We start from the raw sequence: 13,345 nt of genomic DNA, 5'->3' as shown, positions 1-13,345 counted from the left end.
GGGGGGGGGGGGGGTTTGCGGGATAAGATTCTCGCTGTCCTGCCTCGTGATCAGAACTATCCTTGCATCTTTATTTCAGATTATTTTTCGCTCCACACTTTTGATCAATCTACACGTGATACTGTTATATACAAAACTGTGGTCTGTTTTGTCCAAGGCTACAGAATTCACAGAATTAAGGAAGAACTCTGAAACGCAAGGAACAGGGAGTCCTAAACCCATGATAGAACCACAGCTCCCATATCCCGGAATCTCTTTAGAGCTAGGCGACACAGTGGGATCCCGCTGACACATCATAGTTGCATGCCTTCTGGATTTTTCCTCCTTTCCCAGCTCCACTGCATTATTTCAGCTTATCAGGAATCTTTGTTCTTATCCCCAGATATTCTTATCTAATATGGTTATCCTGTTTTGTAATCTGCTGGCTGCCTGATGTTATCATCTAATCTATTTACTGTTTGAAGTTTCTTTTTTATCGTACCTCTATTCTGCCTTAAGTCCCAGTTCAAACGGCAGAGCAGAAAATATCATTACTATTATTAAAAATATATTGTCAGCTCGCTGCCATAAAGGCTGGGGGGGGGGGTTCCCCCTTTGGAATGTACTTTCGGTTTCCTGGTTGCCTCAGTGATGCTCCCTTATCTGTATGTTCTATGCGCTTGCCCTTGAATGATTCGCCTTAACACCTTCTCTGGGAAAGTGGGACCCTTACATTCTGGCGGGCCCCTCTCCTCCCCTCATTGGCTCTACGCCACCCAGTGACCCCCTTTGAACAATGTATATCTGTTCACCCCGCGCTTTACGCTTTACTCTTAACACAGTTCCTGAGGTAGATGCCCTGCCAATACTGCTTCAATAAACTTTCCTTTCTGAAGAAGCGAGTTGTTGAGTCTGATTGCTGCAGGAGTCTGACATATATAATAATTGTTACTGAGAATATTAATCACAGAATAAGGAGCCAGTTTGGTATAGTGGTTAAGAGCGGCGGACTCTAATCTGAAGAACCGGATTCGATTCCCCACTTCCCCCCTTGGTGACCTTAGGCAAATCATAGCACTCTCAGCCTTAAAAAAAAAATAATTAAAAAATAAGCCTCGCTCGCAACATATATGGTGTCAAAAAAGAGCTACAGCTTCGGCAGCCAGACCCTCTGGGATCTATCTCCTGGCTATTCCACACACAATGCCATACAATCATTTCAAATTTATCACAGAGTATTATATTCAACGAGAATGATGAGGCCAGTGAGGTTGCAGTGCCAAACAGGGGTGTTCTCGGGATGACCCATGACCATTTTTTGACAAACTTTTTCGTACCCTGGCACTTAATACCTAGTCAGAACACCATTTTGAAAGCATCTGACTGCTGCCTTCCACCTTCGGCCTTTCAAGGTTTGGACACTCCTTGTCCTGTTAAAAAATGGGTAGCAAAATGTCCCTGACTTACAAGTATCAGAAATGACTATGGCATAAGAGCTCCTAAAAGCTTACAATTTTGTAACTCTTTTTACTGGCCCAACGCACTATTTTCCCAAATTTTGACACTGGTCATCACAAATCGAGAGGCAGCTTTGTTCTTCAAGTCATTTACTTTATTCGTCCAATTATCTTGCAGTGATTTTAAAAACTGATTCTACGGTTTTCATTCCCCAACTTGAATTTCTAAACTGAGAAGCTGGAGCCGAGCATCTTTTGTGGGGCATCAAGAAAGCCCACCCACAGTCAGGAGGCCGTCTAGTAGGAATTATATCCTTTTCAATCTTACCCAGAAAAGTGGCTCTATGGTAACGCTCCTTCGCAATCGTCTCCTGTGCCTGAAAAAGAAGCAGGGATCCCGGAAAGGGGAGAGTGATGATAAAAGGAAGAAACAAACTAGTGGGGGAGGGGCCTAAAAAAGCTGGGACAATATGTGTGGATTTCGAGAATATCCTTGTTCATATTCTCCCCACCCACCCCGATGAATCCCTCTCACCTGCAGGTCCTGATTCCTGTCCTCCACCTGGCTGAGGAGGAAGCCTTCTGCCAGGGCCACCGCCTGGGAACTGGTCTCCGGCCCGCACTCCCTCACCCAGCTCTCCATCTCCGGGGGCAGGACGGCCAGGAACTGCTCCAGGATCACCAGGTCCAGCATCTCCCTCTTGCTGCGCCTCTCCGGCTTCAGCCACTGGCGGCAAAGACGGTGGAGTCGGCTGCAGACCTCCCGGGGCCCCTCCGCCTCCTGGTAGCCGGACTGCCGGAACAGCTGGCGCTGCACATCTGGAGAGAGGACCTCGACTCCCAGGCTCTTCTCCATGGTTTCTTCCCACAGCTCCCTTCTGCCCCGGAGGCATCAAGGCCTTTTCTCACTTCAAGGGCAGGTGAGGTCGTCTCTCACCTCATTTCTCTCCAAGTAGCCTCCACCAGGACCTGTGGATCACTCTCCTTGTTTGCTAGATTCTTGTTACAGCAACTGCCAGATCGATGAACCCCTGCAAAGTCAAATCTGTTTACATACACACGCATTTACTTATTTATTTATCTGACTTCTATCCTGCCCTCTCTGCAAAGCAGTCTCAGGGGGGCTTACAATGTATACAACACTAAGACAAGAAAATTAATAAAATCAGAGCAATATGATCGTAAACATAACAAACTATAAAGTGCTAGTACAGCTAATATAGTGATGGCGTACATGAGCAGCATTCACAAGTATGCGGTCAGCTAAAGTTATAGTCTGGGTTGTGGCAGACTGTTAATGGTGGTATTAATGTTGATATTGATATTAATGTTGGGGCCGGGGCCTCGCTTTCTGCAGTGCGGCTCCCTAGTCAAAAGCCTGGGGGAGGAACTCCATCTTACAGGGCCTGTGGAGCTGTAAAAGGTCCTGCAGGGCCCTGATGTCCTCCAGGAGCTCATTCCACCAGTATGGAGCCACCACTGAGAAGTCCCTGGCCCTCGTCACAGGCAGCCTGGCTTCTCTGGGGCCCAGAAGGGCCAGACAGTTTTGGGATCGTGCTAAGCACGCTCATCCCACCCAAAGGGTTAATTTCAATATTCTAAGGCCTAGTTTGAGCTTAGAGGTGTCTGTGATTTCAGCGGTCTTGTTATTACCAGCGTTACTCAAGGCTGGACAATGGAATGTTCTAACTGGGTACGTCATGAGAACCTGTGCTTGACAGAATAACATGATGGAACGGGGGAAATTAGGAGCAGAAGGTAGCATCTTCTGGAAGGGGTGGGGAGGGGCTGCAGCTTTCTGTGGGAAAGCATCTGCTTGGCATGCAGAAGGTCCCAGGTTCAATCCCCAGCATCTCCAATGAAAAGAACTAGGCAGTAGGTGATGGGAAAGACCTTTGTCAGAGACCCTGGAGAGCTCCAGCCAGCCTGCGTAGACAGTACTGACCTTGAGGGACCGATGGTCTGATTCAGTGTAAGGCAGATTCATGTGAGCCACGCAGTAGAAAATAAGAGCTTTCTCAAAGATTCCTAGAAAAGAAGATATTTGGTTGGATGAGAGAGACCACCTGACTTGACGGGGCAAAGAATTATAACTGGGACTATGAACTTGTTGGAGCTGCGGTGGCTCCAGTGGTTATGACGCTGAACTGCAGGCTGTGGGAGTTCAGTAGTTCAGCAGTTCGAGACCCGAGTGTGCCGCATGATGGAGTGAGCTCCCGTCTCTAGTTCCAGCTCCTGCCAACCTAGCAGTTTGAAAGCAAGAAATTGCAAGTAGATAAATAGGGACCACTTCGGTGGGAAGGTCACAGTGTTCCATGCACCTTGGTGTTTAGTCATGCCGGCCACATGACCACGGAAACGTCTTCGGACAGCGCTGGCTCTTCGGCTTTGAAACGGAGATGAGCACCGCAGCCCTAGAGTCGGATTCGACTGGCTTTCGAGCAAGGGAACCTTTGTTGTTGTTGTTCAGTCACACAGTCGAGTTCGGGACCCCATGGACCAGGTCACGCCAGGCCCTCCTGTCTTCTGCTGTCCTCTGAAGTTGGCTCAATTTCATGTTCTTTACCTTTACCTATAAACTTGTCAGGGTTATGTGCTAGGATACGCTACATTATTCCAAGTTATGCTATGCTGGGATACTCTTCCGTTACGGCTAATTGCAATGGAAAGACTGCTTTTTGCTTACCTATTTTTTCAAAAACTCCGCCGGTGCTGTGCCCCGTCACTCCTTCCCCCGACGGCACCCGCACATTCCCCCAGGCACTTGGGACAGTGGGTCGGGAAGGGGCAGCGGCAAGTCACGTGCCCTTCTCGGTCGGTGCCTCTCTAGGAATTGAGACGCCTTCCATTTAACCCTTAGACTGGCTCTCTGCAGAAGGCAAAAGCTCTTCCTGGCTTCGCCCTGCCAGAGGGGGCATCTCTTTACACCCAGCAAGCGTCCCTCTGCAAAGGGTGGCGAAAGAGAAGGGAAGGAAGGATTCGACCCGCTTTTCCATCCCAGCTTCAGCCGGTTCTTAAGGAAGAGAATCTGACTTTCAGAATGGGAGGGGGGAAGGCAGCCAGGTTGGAGTCACTGGAGGCAAAGCAATCCCTCTGTATATGTTGGGGAAATGCCATCTTCTGATCCCTAAAAATTGAGTGGCGGCTGCAGAGAAGCTTCTGGCCGGGCTCACTGGCTTGAGCTACCTAGAGCATTTCCCAGGCACGAGCTGTGCTGCTCCCTCCCAAGAGGTCACTTAGTTCTAAAAAGGTATCCATTGGGTCAAGATGTGGCTGGACCGCCCCAGAACCTGACCCTCCCCTAGGCTCCACCCCAAATCTCCAGGGATTTCCCACACTGGAGTTGGCACCCATACTCCCTTTTGTAGGCCTGGGACCTTGCTCTAGTTTTACCCTCTGAGGACATTTCCCAGATCCTCTTCCAAGTCCTGGGATCACACCTGGTGGAATTGAAGAGGAAGGGTAGGCTAAGATCTCTTCAAGGGGGGGGGGGGGCTTTGGAGAAGTAATGCCTGTCCCAAGGAGGGGTGGTCTTCTCCCAGGAGCTGGGAGGTGGAGCGTCCCTCACCCAAGGAGGGTGTCATAGCCCTGGAAAGACCAAATTCTCCAGTAGAGTAGGGACCAGTGAAGCAGCTGACGTTCATGTAGCCCTGTTGTTGGGAAGGTATCGTCTGTTAAAACTTTTTCCCTCTTTACAAGTGGGGCTTAAAAGATAACGGTTTGGTTCTTACTGCAATGATACAAAGGGGAAAATTGTGCCTTTCCTTGCTGGGAGACTCCTTTAGACCAAGGGTTCCCTGGGAAGTACCCTGCTACCCAGCTGCCACCGCTCACAACCTCCTGAGAGCATCTAGACTGACCTGCTGAGAAGGTAGTCTTCCAGCACAGTATTAAAGCAGTAACTTACAGCCAGCCTGGGAGCACCCGTGCAGTCTAGCACGTGGGGAAGAGATTCAGAGAAATGTCCCAGAGAAATAGATTAGACATAGCAAAGTAAAAAAAAAAGCCTTTATAAAAATGTTTGTTGCAAAAGAGATGGGGAAGGGTGGTTGGATTCAAAAAGGGGTGGAGAAAAAAGGAAAAACAAAATTCAGGGGAGAGTACACAACACCACAGAGATATTCAACGGAAAAACAATGCAGTAGAATTCACTCGGCTAAACCTGTTACCTATATGCTGTAGCTAGTTCCTCGAGCTTGTGCAGAGTTCTGTGTGATAACAAGAGGTCAAAAGAGTTCTTACTCATCTGCAATTTTTCATTTCTTTGAAACAGCACTTTCTTTTGCAGGCATCTTCTTATAGAATTTTTACCAGAGCAGTAGTTAGAGAGTTTCAGTATGAATAAATAAAAATACGACAATTATAGTTTTAGGGGCTTAACTCTTCCCTTTCCCATCAAATCCACCCCACTCTAGCGGCTACTAGCTGGGGATCTTTCATTTCGACCATGGCAAAGAAGAGACCTCTGCCTCCCTATCCACTACAGTTCTCAGGTGTATGGGGCCATATGCACAGGCTAGGAAAAAAATTTTTAAATGAATTATGAATCTGACCTACCAGATGGCAGAGTTGCAATCCTAAATACATTGAATATGATGGATTTCTTAATTAAACACACTGCCTTGAAGTTTAAATCTACACGTGCTAATACTTTAAAAATTGGGGGGCAAGCGGAGAGAAAGAGGGAATGAAAGGGCAGTCTCCCACCTGAAGCAGACAATATGCCATTAATTTGGCTTCAAATTATATGCAAGCTATTATATGCACATTATAAATACATCACTGTATTATATACAGATTATATACATACATGCCAGCCAGCCAGCCCTCAATCATGAGACACAAAATGGCACCCAGGTGGAGGGGGACTTGGCTGGAGGAAGATGTGGGAAGGGGAATCCCATAATGGAGGGAAGGAGACAACTTAAGCTGCATTGGGTCTCAGCTTGGACTGTGAAAAAGGTGTATAATAGTTGTTGTATTAAAAAAATCTGGAAGCAGTTTGGCATAAAGGATGATCGCTCTTGCCATTAGTTTATCCAGTATAACTGCCGCTGTTTCAGCAAGAGGAAGAACTGCACATTCAGTAGTCAAACTGTCATTAAATATGGTCAATGGAGCAAGTGGAGCTGAGAACCTAGTCCTTAACAACATAGTCTGTTAATCCTAATGGTCCGTGACAACCCTCCTCAAGATGTGCTCATGGTAGGACAAATACCTCATATTTTACACTAACTTGTATTACAAATCTTTTATGAGAACTCAACATGCCTTAACCAAAAGCAGTTTAACATTGTATAATACAGTGTCAGGAGGGCGATGCCAACCCCCTCCTGACTATGTCGGGAATAGACCCTGTAGCTCTCGACAAGGATGAGAAGCCAGTCCTAGACCATTCCCAGGAAGCCCGGGGATCCTGTTTAGTTGCCCACAGAGAGGGGATAACTCTAAGAAGGGAGGAGGTAGAGGCCGTGGGACCACGTGGGCAGGCCGACAGGGATCTGATCGATGGTGACAGGGTTGGGGGATGGAGTACAAAGACCCGAATCCCTTGGATTCCCGTATGGTTGCGCGGTTACTTTAAGAGGAGGGTGGTGGGCGAAACAGGTGGAGAGGCTGAACAAATAAACACACAGGTGAAACCAAGGAGGAATGAGGAGGGAATTCACAGAGGACAGAGAAGAGGGAGAAGGTTCCACTTGGACTCGTCTGGCGAATCACTCCAGGTCGCAACTAGTGAAATCTTAACTAGTCCCGAACCATTCTGAGGTAAAACCTGGACTATTGGCTCATCCTTTCATCCTGGATTCGACTCACGGCTGTTCCTCAACCCTTATCGATCCTGAGCATGACAACACTAGAAATATTTGCACAGTTTCTCTTCTTGTGTGAATTTTTTGATATGAAAGATTGGTGGTAATGTGTGAACTCCTAGCATTTGTATGGTTTCTCCCCTGTGTGGATTCCTCGATGGACAGTAAGGCTTGAACTCCAAGCAAAGTTCTTTCCACACTCCAAGCATTTATATGGTTTCTCCCTCGTGTGGATACGTTGATGGGATTTAAGGTTCGAACTCTGAGCAAAGTTCTTTCCACACTCCAAGCATTTATATGGTTTCTCCCTCGTGTGGATACGTTGATGGGATTTAAGGTTCGAACTCTGAGCAAAGTTCTTTCCACACTCCAAGCATCTATATGGTTTCTCCCCTGTGTGGATACGTTGATGTTTAGTAAGTTCTGAACTTTCAGCAAAGTCCTTTCCACAGTCCAAGCATTTATATGGTTTTACCCCTATGTGGCTGCGGTGATGTTTAGTAAGACGTGAAATCTGAGCAAAACTCTTTCCACACTCCAAACATTTATATGGGTGCTCCCCAGTATGGACACGCTGGTGTTTAGTAAACTGTGAATGTCGAGGAAAACTCTTTCCACACTCCAAACATTTATATGGTTTCTCTCCTGTGTGGATTTGTTGATGAGAAGTCATTTGTGAACTCCGAGCAAAGCTCTTTCCACACTCCAGGCATTTATATGGTTTTTCCCCAGTGTGAAAACGTAGATGGATATTAAGCTGTGAACCCAGAGCAAAGCTCTTTCCACACTCCAGGCATTTATATGGTTTTTCCCCAGTGTGAAAACGTAGATGGATATTAAGCTGTGAACCCAGAGCAAAGCTCTTTCCACACTCCAGGCATTTATATGGTTTTTCCCCAGTGTGAAAACGTAGATGGATATTAAGCTGTGAACCCAGAGCAAAGCTCTTTCCACACTCCAGGCATTTATATGGTTTCTCCCCTGTGTGGATATACTGATGTTTAGTAAGCTGTGAACTGCGAGCAAAACTCTTTCCACACTCCAAGCATTTATATGGTTTCTCCCCAGTGTGGACACGTCGGTGGACAGTGAGTTCTGAACCACGAGGAAAGCTCTTTCCACAATCCAGACATTTGTATGGTTTCTCCCCAGTATGGATACGCCGATGGTCAGTAAGGTCTGAAGCACGAAGAAAGCTCTTTCCACACTCCAGGCATTTATATGCTTTCTCACCAGTGTGGATACGTTGATGTCTAAGAAGGCTTGAACTCTGAGCAAAGCTCTTTTCACAATCCAAGCATTTATATGGTTTCTGCCCTGTGTGGTTGCATTGATGGGTATTAGAGTCTGAGCTCTGAGCAAAGCTCATTCCACATTCCAGGCATTTATAGGATTTCTCCCCAGTGTGGATTCGTTGATGAGCAGATAAGGTGTCACTCTGAGAAAAGCACTTTCCACACTCCAGGCATTTATATGATTTCGCCTCTCTGATGACTTGTTGATGAAGGATGCAATTCTGAGCAGAACTCCTTCCACGCTCCAACCATTTATGAGGTTTCTCCCCTGTGTCAATTCTTTGGTGTCTATCAAACACCTGAAATTCAGCACCCTGAGGAGAAGATTCATTCTCCCTCTTCCATTTTGTTCCACTGATTCTTTTCTGCTGTGTTTCCTTAAGTACATGGTGTTGTGGTTCTCCCTTGGACTTGTTCTGGAGTCCATCAGCCTCTAGAATAAAGAGAAAAGACAGGTAAGATGTTCAGGCAAAAGTGGAAGCAAGTAAAGGAGGCCATTAACTGCTTTTGATAATGACGGAACAGAAATCACTTGCTGGGGAAACAAATACTGCTCTTGATTCTTCCTTGGAACCTCCTTGTTTAGAGACAGGATCTCTCTAAAGTGGGATGCCGTAGAACTGCTCCTCTATTTGTGAACCTTCCAGGGACTCTGAATGGCCACTGCTGGAAACGGGAAGCTGGACTAGATGATGTCTCCCAAATCACTTCCTCTATTCAAGGATAGAACTGAACTGCATTCACTGGACAGTGAGTTAGGAGCAGAGCTTTACACTCTAACCACAGAAACCCAATCTGATCCCCAAACTTAGAAAGCTCATTGTACTTTCCACCCACACCCAGTAAATTCGGCCTCCCAGGCCCTGCGTCCTGTGGCCTTGACAGCAGAGATGAGGCACAGGCGACTAGAGATGCTGCATTTTCAGTGGTGGCCCCTCATCTGGGCAATGTCCCCCATTGGAAGCTCACCCAGAGTTCACCTTCCTATCTTTTCAGAGTGAGGCCACCAGATAGGGTTGCCAAAATTTTCTCAGCCGGGAGCAGGGGGGCTCCCGGCTGGCGTCTGGGATGTGCGTGCGCGTGGTGCACATCACCCGGAAGTGATGTCGCACGCTGGGGGCGGGGCCACGGCCATTTGAGGGGAAAACATAGAGTTTTCCCCTCAAATGGCCGTGGCCCCGCCCCCAGCGTGTGACGTCACTTCCGGGTGATGTGCACATGGGGGTGGGGTTTCCCCCGGGCCCGATTTTCGTCGCATCAAAAATTGGGCCGTCAAAGCGGGGGATTCCCCGCCCCCCGGTGCCATTTGGCAACCCTACCACCAGAGCTTTAATGTAGAGGGTTATCGTTAGAGGGTTATCATTTTAGCTATTATCATTTAGCTTCTAATGTGAGGAGAAAGAAGAAGAAGAGATTGGATTTATACCCCGCCCTTCACTACCCAAAGGAGTCTCAGAGTAGCTTACAAACTCCTTTCCCTTCCCCTCCCCACAACAGACACCCTGTGAGGTAGGTGGGGCTGAGAGAACTCTTGACAGAAACTGCTCTTTTTCAAGAACAGCTCTTATCAGAACTATGGCTTGCCCAAGGTCATCCAGGCAGGTACAGTTGAAGGAGTGGGGAATCAAACCTGGTTCTCCCAGATTAAGAGTCCGCGCACTTAACCACTACACCAAACTGGCTCTGTTTTATGCATTTATTTATTTAGTTTAGTTATTTAGTTTATCCATTTATTTATTTAGTCTGATTCATACCCCGCCCTCCCCGCCGGAGCAGGCTCAGGGCGGCTTACATAAAATCGCAACAGTAAATAACGGATAAGAACATCAATATAAATATCCTCATAAAACACAACATAATTACTAAAACCAGTTTATACAATATTGGGAGATTTCTCAGCCAGCTCAGTGGCTATTTTACCAACTTCTTGTGCCGCTGGCTTTTTACATTGATCATTTAGGCATTATTTAGGATTTTCTGGGATTGTTTTGATTTTTGAGCCTGCTTGAACAGGCATGTGAAGAGGAAGCATATAAATAAAATAATGTTTATTATGAAGCCGAGCACTATATAAACATTCCCCACCACCACCACCATAGTTACAAACAAGCTAATATTTGAGTCCCTCTTTTAATGACTCTTTTGTGTTTCATAAAGACTTCCTGGCCATTCTCAGGCTGTTGCCTCTTAATACCCCCCCCCCCATTTTCAGCTGGTGACATTTAGCCCAAGAGGAGTTCTACCCGCATGTACCAGAAAAAGGTTCCCACCATGCAAGTAAGCAGATACTTGCTGATCTGTTTCTTTCCTCTTGGTCCTGGACAAGTGGATCTCCTGGTTATTCTGCTGTGGATATGAAATCAGGTTTGGGAACCAGAAGTCCTCCTTTTGGCGAAAGAAAGAGACCGGTGACTTCTAGGTGTTCCAGCTCTATCGGAAACCCAGCCATTCATATTGGCAAAAAGGAGAAATCAATTTTTTTACATTCCCCAAAGATGCATGCAATGGGAGGGTGGGGGGGGGGGCTGCTTCTTGGATCCAGAAGGATCCGTCTGCTGATCCTGATAGAGACCCAAAGTGGAGAAGAATGGAAGAAGGAAGTTCAACACAGGGAAGGGAAGTCCCAGCCTAAACGGAGCCACCAGGATACAGGATCTTAAGCCCCCTTCCCCAGGCAAAAGGATCCAACATCCCAGTCTACTGTGGCTCTGCCAAGGGCCACTGTCTCACTTTGAAGAGAGCCCACGGTCCCTACAGAATGGGAAAAGGTGGTGACGGATCCTCAAACTCCTAACAATCCGGAAATCTATTTTCAGATTTATAAATCTGTTCTCCCGTGTTTAGGACATTTTTTCACACCTCTCGACCTGCAAAGAGCTCAGAATGGCATACATTGTCTTCCCGTTCTCTCCAGCCTAGAAAGGGGGAACAAAGCATCTGCCCAACTGAATTCAACAGAAGAATGGGAGGCAGGAATTCAGCAAGTGAAGCCCATTATGGGCAAAACATCACCTGTTAGAATCTTCTTCAAGCCTCTGCCACCTCATTTTACTGAATCTTTGAGCCATACCTGAGCCTACACTGGTGTAACAGAATAAACACAGCACAAGGACCCCTTTCTCAAATATCAAGGGAAGCTGTAACATCCTCAGGGCAAAGAAATACGTTTTCAAACTTTGTAGAAGTCATATGGAGGACCCTATACAAATACAATTTTATTTCTTCTTATTATTATTTATTATTATTCTTCAAAATGCTTGTTTCCATGGCTGCTCTGAAAGGCCCAAGAGGAGGCCCCATTGACATCCTATCAACTGTCATGGAGGCCAGTCCCCCTCCTGACCTGCTTTCAATGGATCTTCATTTGAAGATTTTGCACTCCAGAAGAACAATGACCGTGGCCCCGCCCCCAGCGTGCCCAGCATCATCACGTCACTTCCGAGTGACGTGCATGTCGGGTTGGGTTTCCCCCTGGGGCCTGATCCGCCGGCGGCGGGGAACGGGCCTTTGGGGCGGGGGTTTCCCTGCCCCCCAGGGGGACTTGGTAAGCCTATGCCTGCATGGGCACCCACACCCCTCCCCTACTGAGAGTCTCCACTGGAAGAGCCCTTTCAGAGGCCTTATTGGTGGCAGTGGAAAGTGCCATTAACTCACAGCTGACTTACAGTTACCCCCTGTCATGATCTGGGCTGTGCCACCAGAGACCTACTAGGCCCAGGGAGCCTGGCTAGCAGTAGGTGAGGCTGAGTGTACAACTCCCAGAAGCGTCTGAGAGGTTTTGGAGCCAAAATTGACCAATAGGAAAAGAGGAGGGCTTGGAATAAAATATCTGGTGCAGCAGGAAAAGCTGTTCTCCTTCCCAGGGGACAGAGCCAGAAGGGACTGAGGCTGCTGTAGGGAAGAGACCCTCATCCTGAGGGAAGGGTGAGTAGTCTAGTGCCACTTGGAATAGTGAGCTAGGGACAGTATATATTTAGACCCGTTAGGGCATTTGATTTCTTTTCTTTTCACCCACTTATTGTTATATTTCTGCACCTTGTTTGTTTGACCTCTTATAAAATAAACTATTTTCACTGTTCACTCTGCCTGGTCCTCACGCCTATTATTCAGCCAAAAGGGAGGTCTCTAAAGGCCTGGGAAGGTTCTCTGGGCCTTCTCAGAGGAGCCTGGAACCAGAGTGGTGGCAGCGTCAGGTGACACCCCACCTGAGCCATGACAGCCCCGTAGGGCTGTCAAGGCAAGAGATGGATAGAGGTGGTTGGCCATGGCTTACCTCTGCATAGCAAGCCTGGACTTCTTTGGTGGTCTCCTGTCCATGTACTAACCAGGACCGACCCTGCTTCACTTCTCAGAGCTGCAAGATCGGAGCAGCCTGGGCCATCCAGATTAGACCTGGGGCCCATCTTGGAAGGAATCATTTTTGGTATCAACATCTTTGAATCAAAAGAAAGGAGAGCCTTACCCAGGGAGGCCACATTCTGACAATTCTCCTCCATGACCTCCTGGTGAAGCCTCCTTTGGTCTGGATCCAGCAGAGCCCACTCCTCCTGGGTGAAATGAACAGACACCTCCTCCAAGGTCACGAGGCCCTGAAAAGAGGGGAGGAAACACACCCACTATCTTCACGGAGAATGTAAGAATCCTTCCCTTTCTAAGGGCAACCTAAAAAGATTCAATGTATTGGTATTTATTGGGTTATTTTAATCTAGTTTTAAATTGAGATCGTATATTTCTTCTGCTTTAAGCTGCCCTGAGCCCTATTCTAGGGATGGGCGGTCACAGATAGCAGCCGAGGGAAAGA

General features: G+C 47.4%; 1 protein-coding gene and 1 pseudogene across 1 annotated transcript in view; one reads left to right on the top strand and one right to left on the bottom strand.

The window, feature by feature from the left end:
* Positions 1–13,345, top strand: part of LOC107115507 — a 259,349-nt pseudogene that overhangs the window by 174,473 nt on the left and 71,531 nt on the right.
* Positions 1–13,345, bottom strand: part of LOC107115506 (zinc finger protein 420-like) — a 157,667-nt gene that overhangs the window by 114,620 nt on the left and 29,702 nt on the right. The window contains exon 5 of the mRNA XM_015417226.1: positions 7,489–8,786. Coding sequence (XP_015272712.1) covers positions 7,489–8,786 — 1,298 coding nt within the window. The remainder of the gene's footprint in view (positions 1–7,488; positions 8,787–13,345) is intronic.

This window comes from Gekko japonicus, unplaced genomic scaffold, assembly GCF_001447785.1.
Source record: "Gekko japonicus isolate JY-2015 unplaced genomic scaffold, Gekko_japonicus_V1.1 scaffold1562, whole genome shotgun sequence".
In the NCBI taxonomy this organism is placed as follows: domain Eukaryota; kingdom Metazoa; phylum Chordata; class Lepidosauria; order Squamata; family Gekkonidae; genus Gekko; species Gekko japonicus.
Note: the sequence above shows the minus strand (reverse complement) of the source record. Positions and strands in the feature narration are given on the sequence as shown.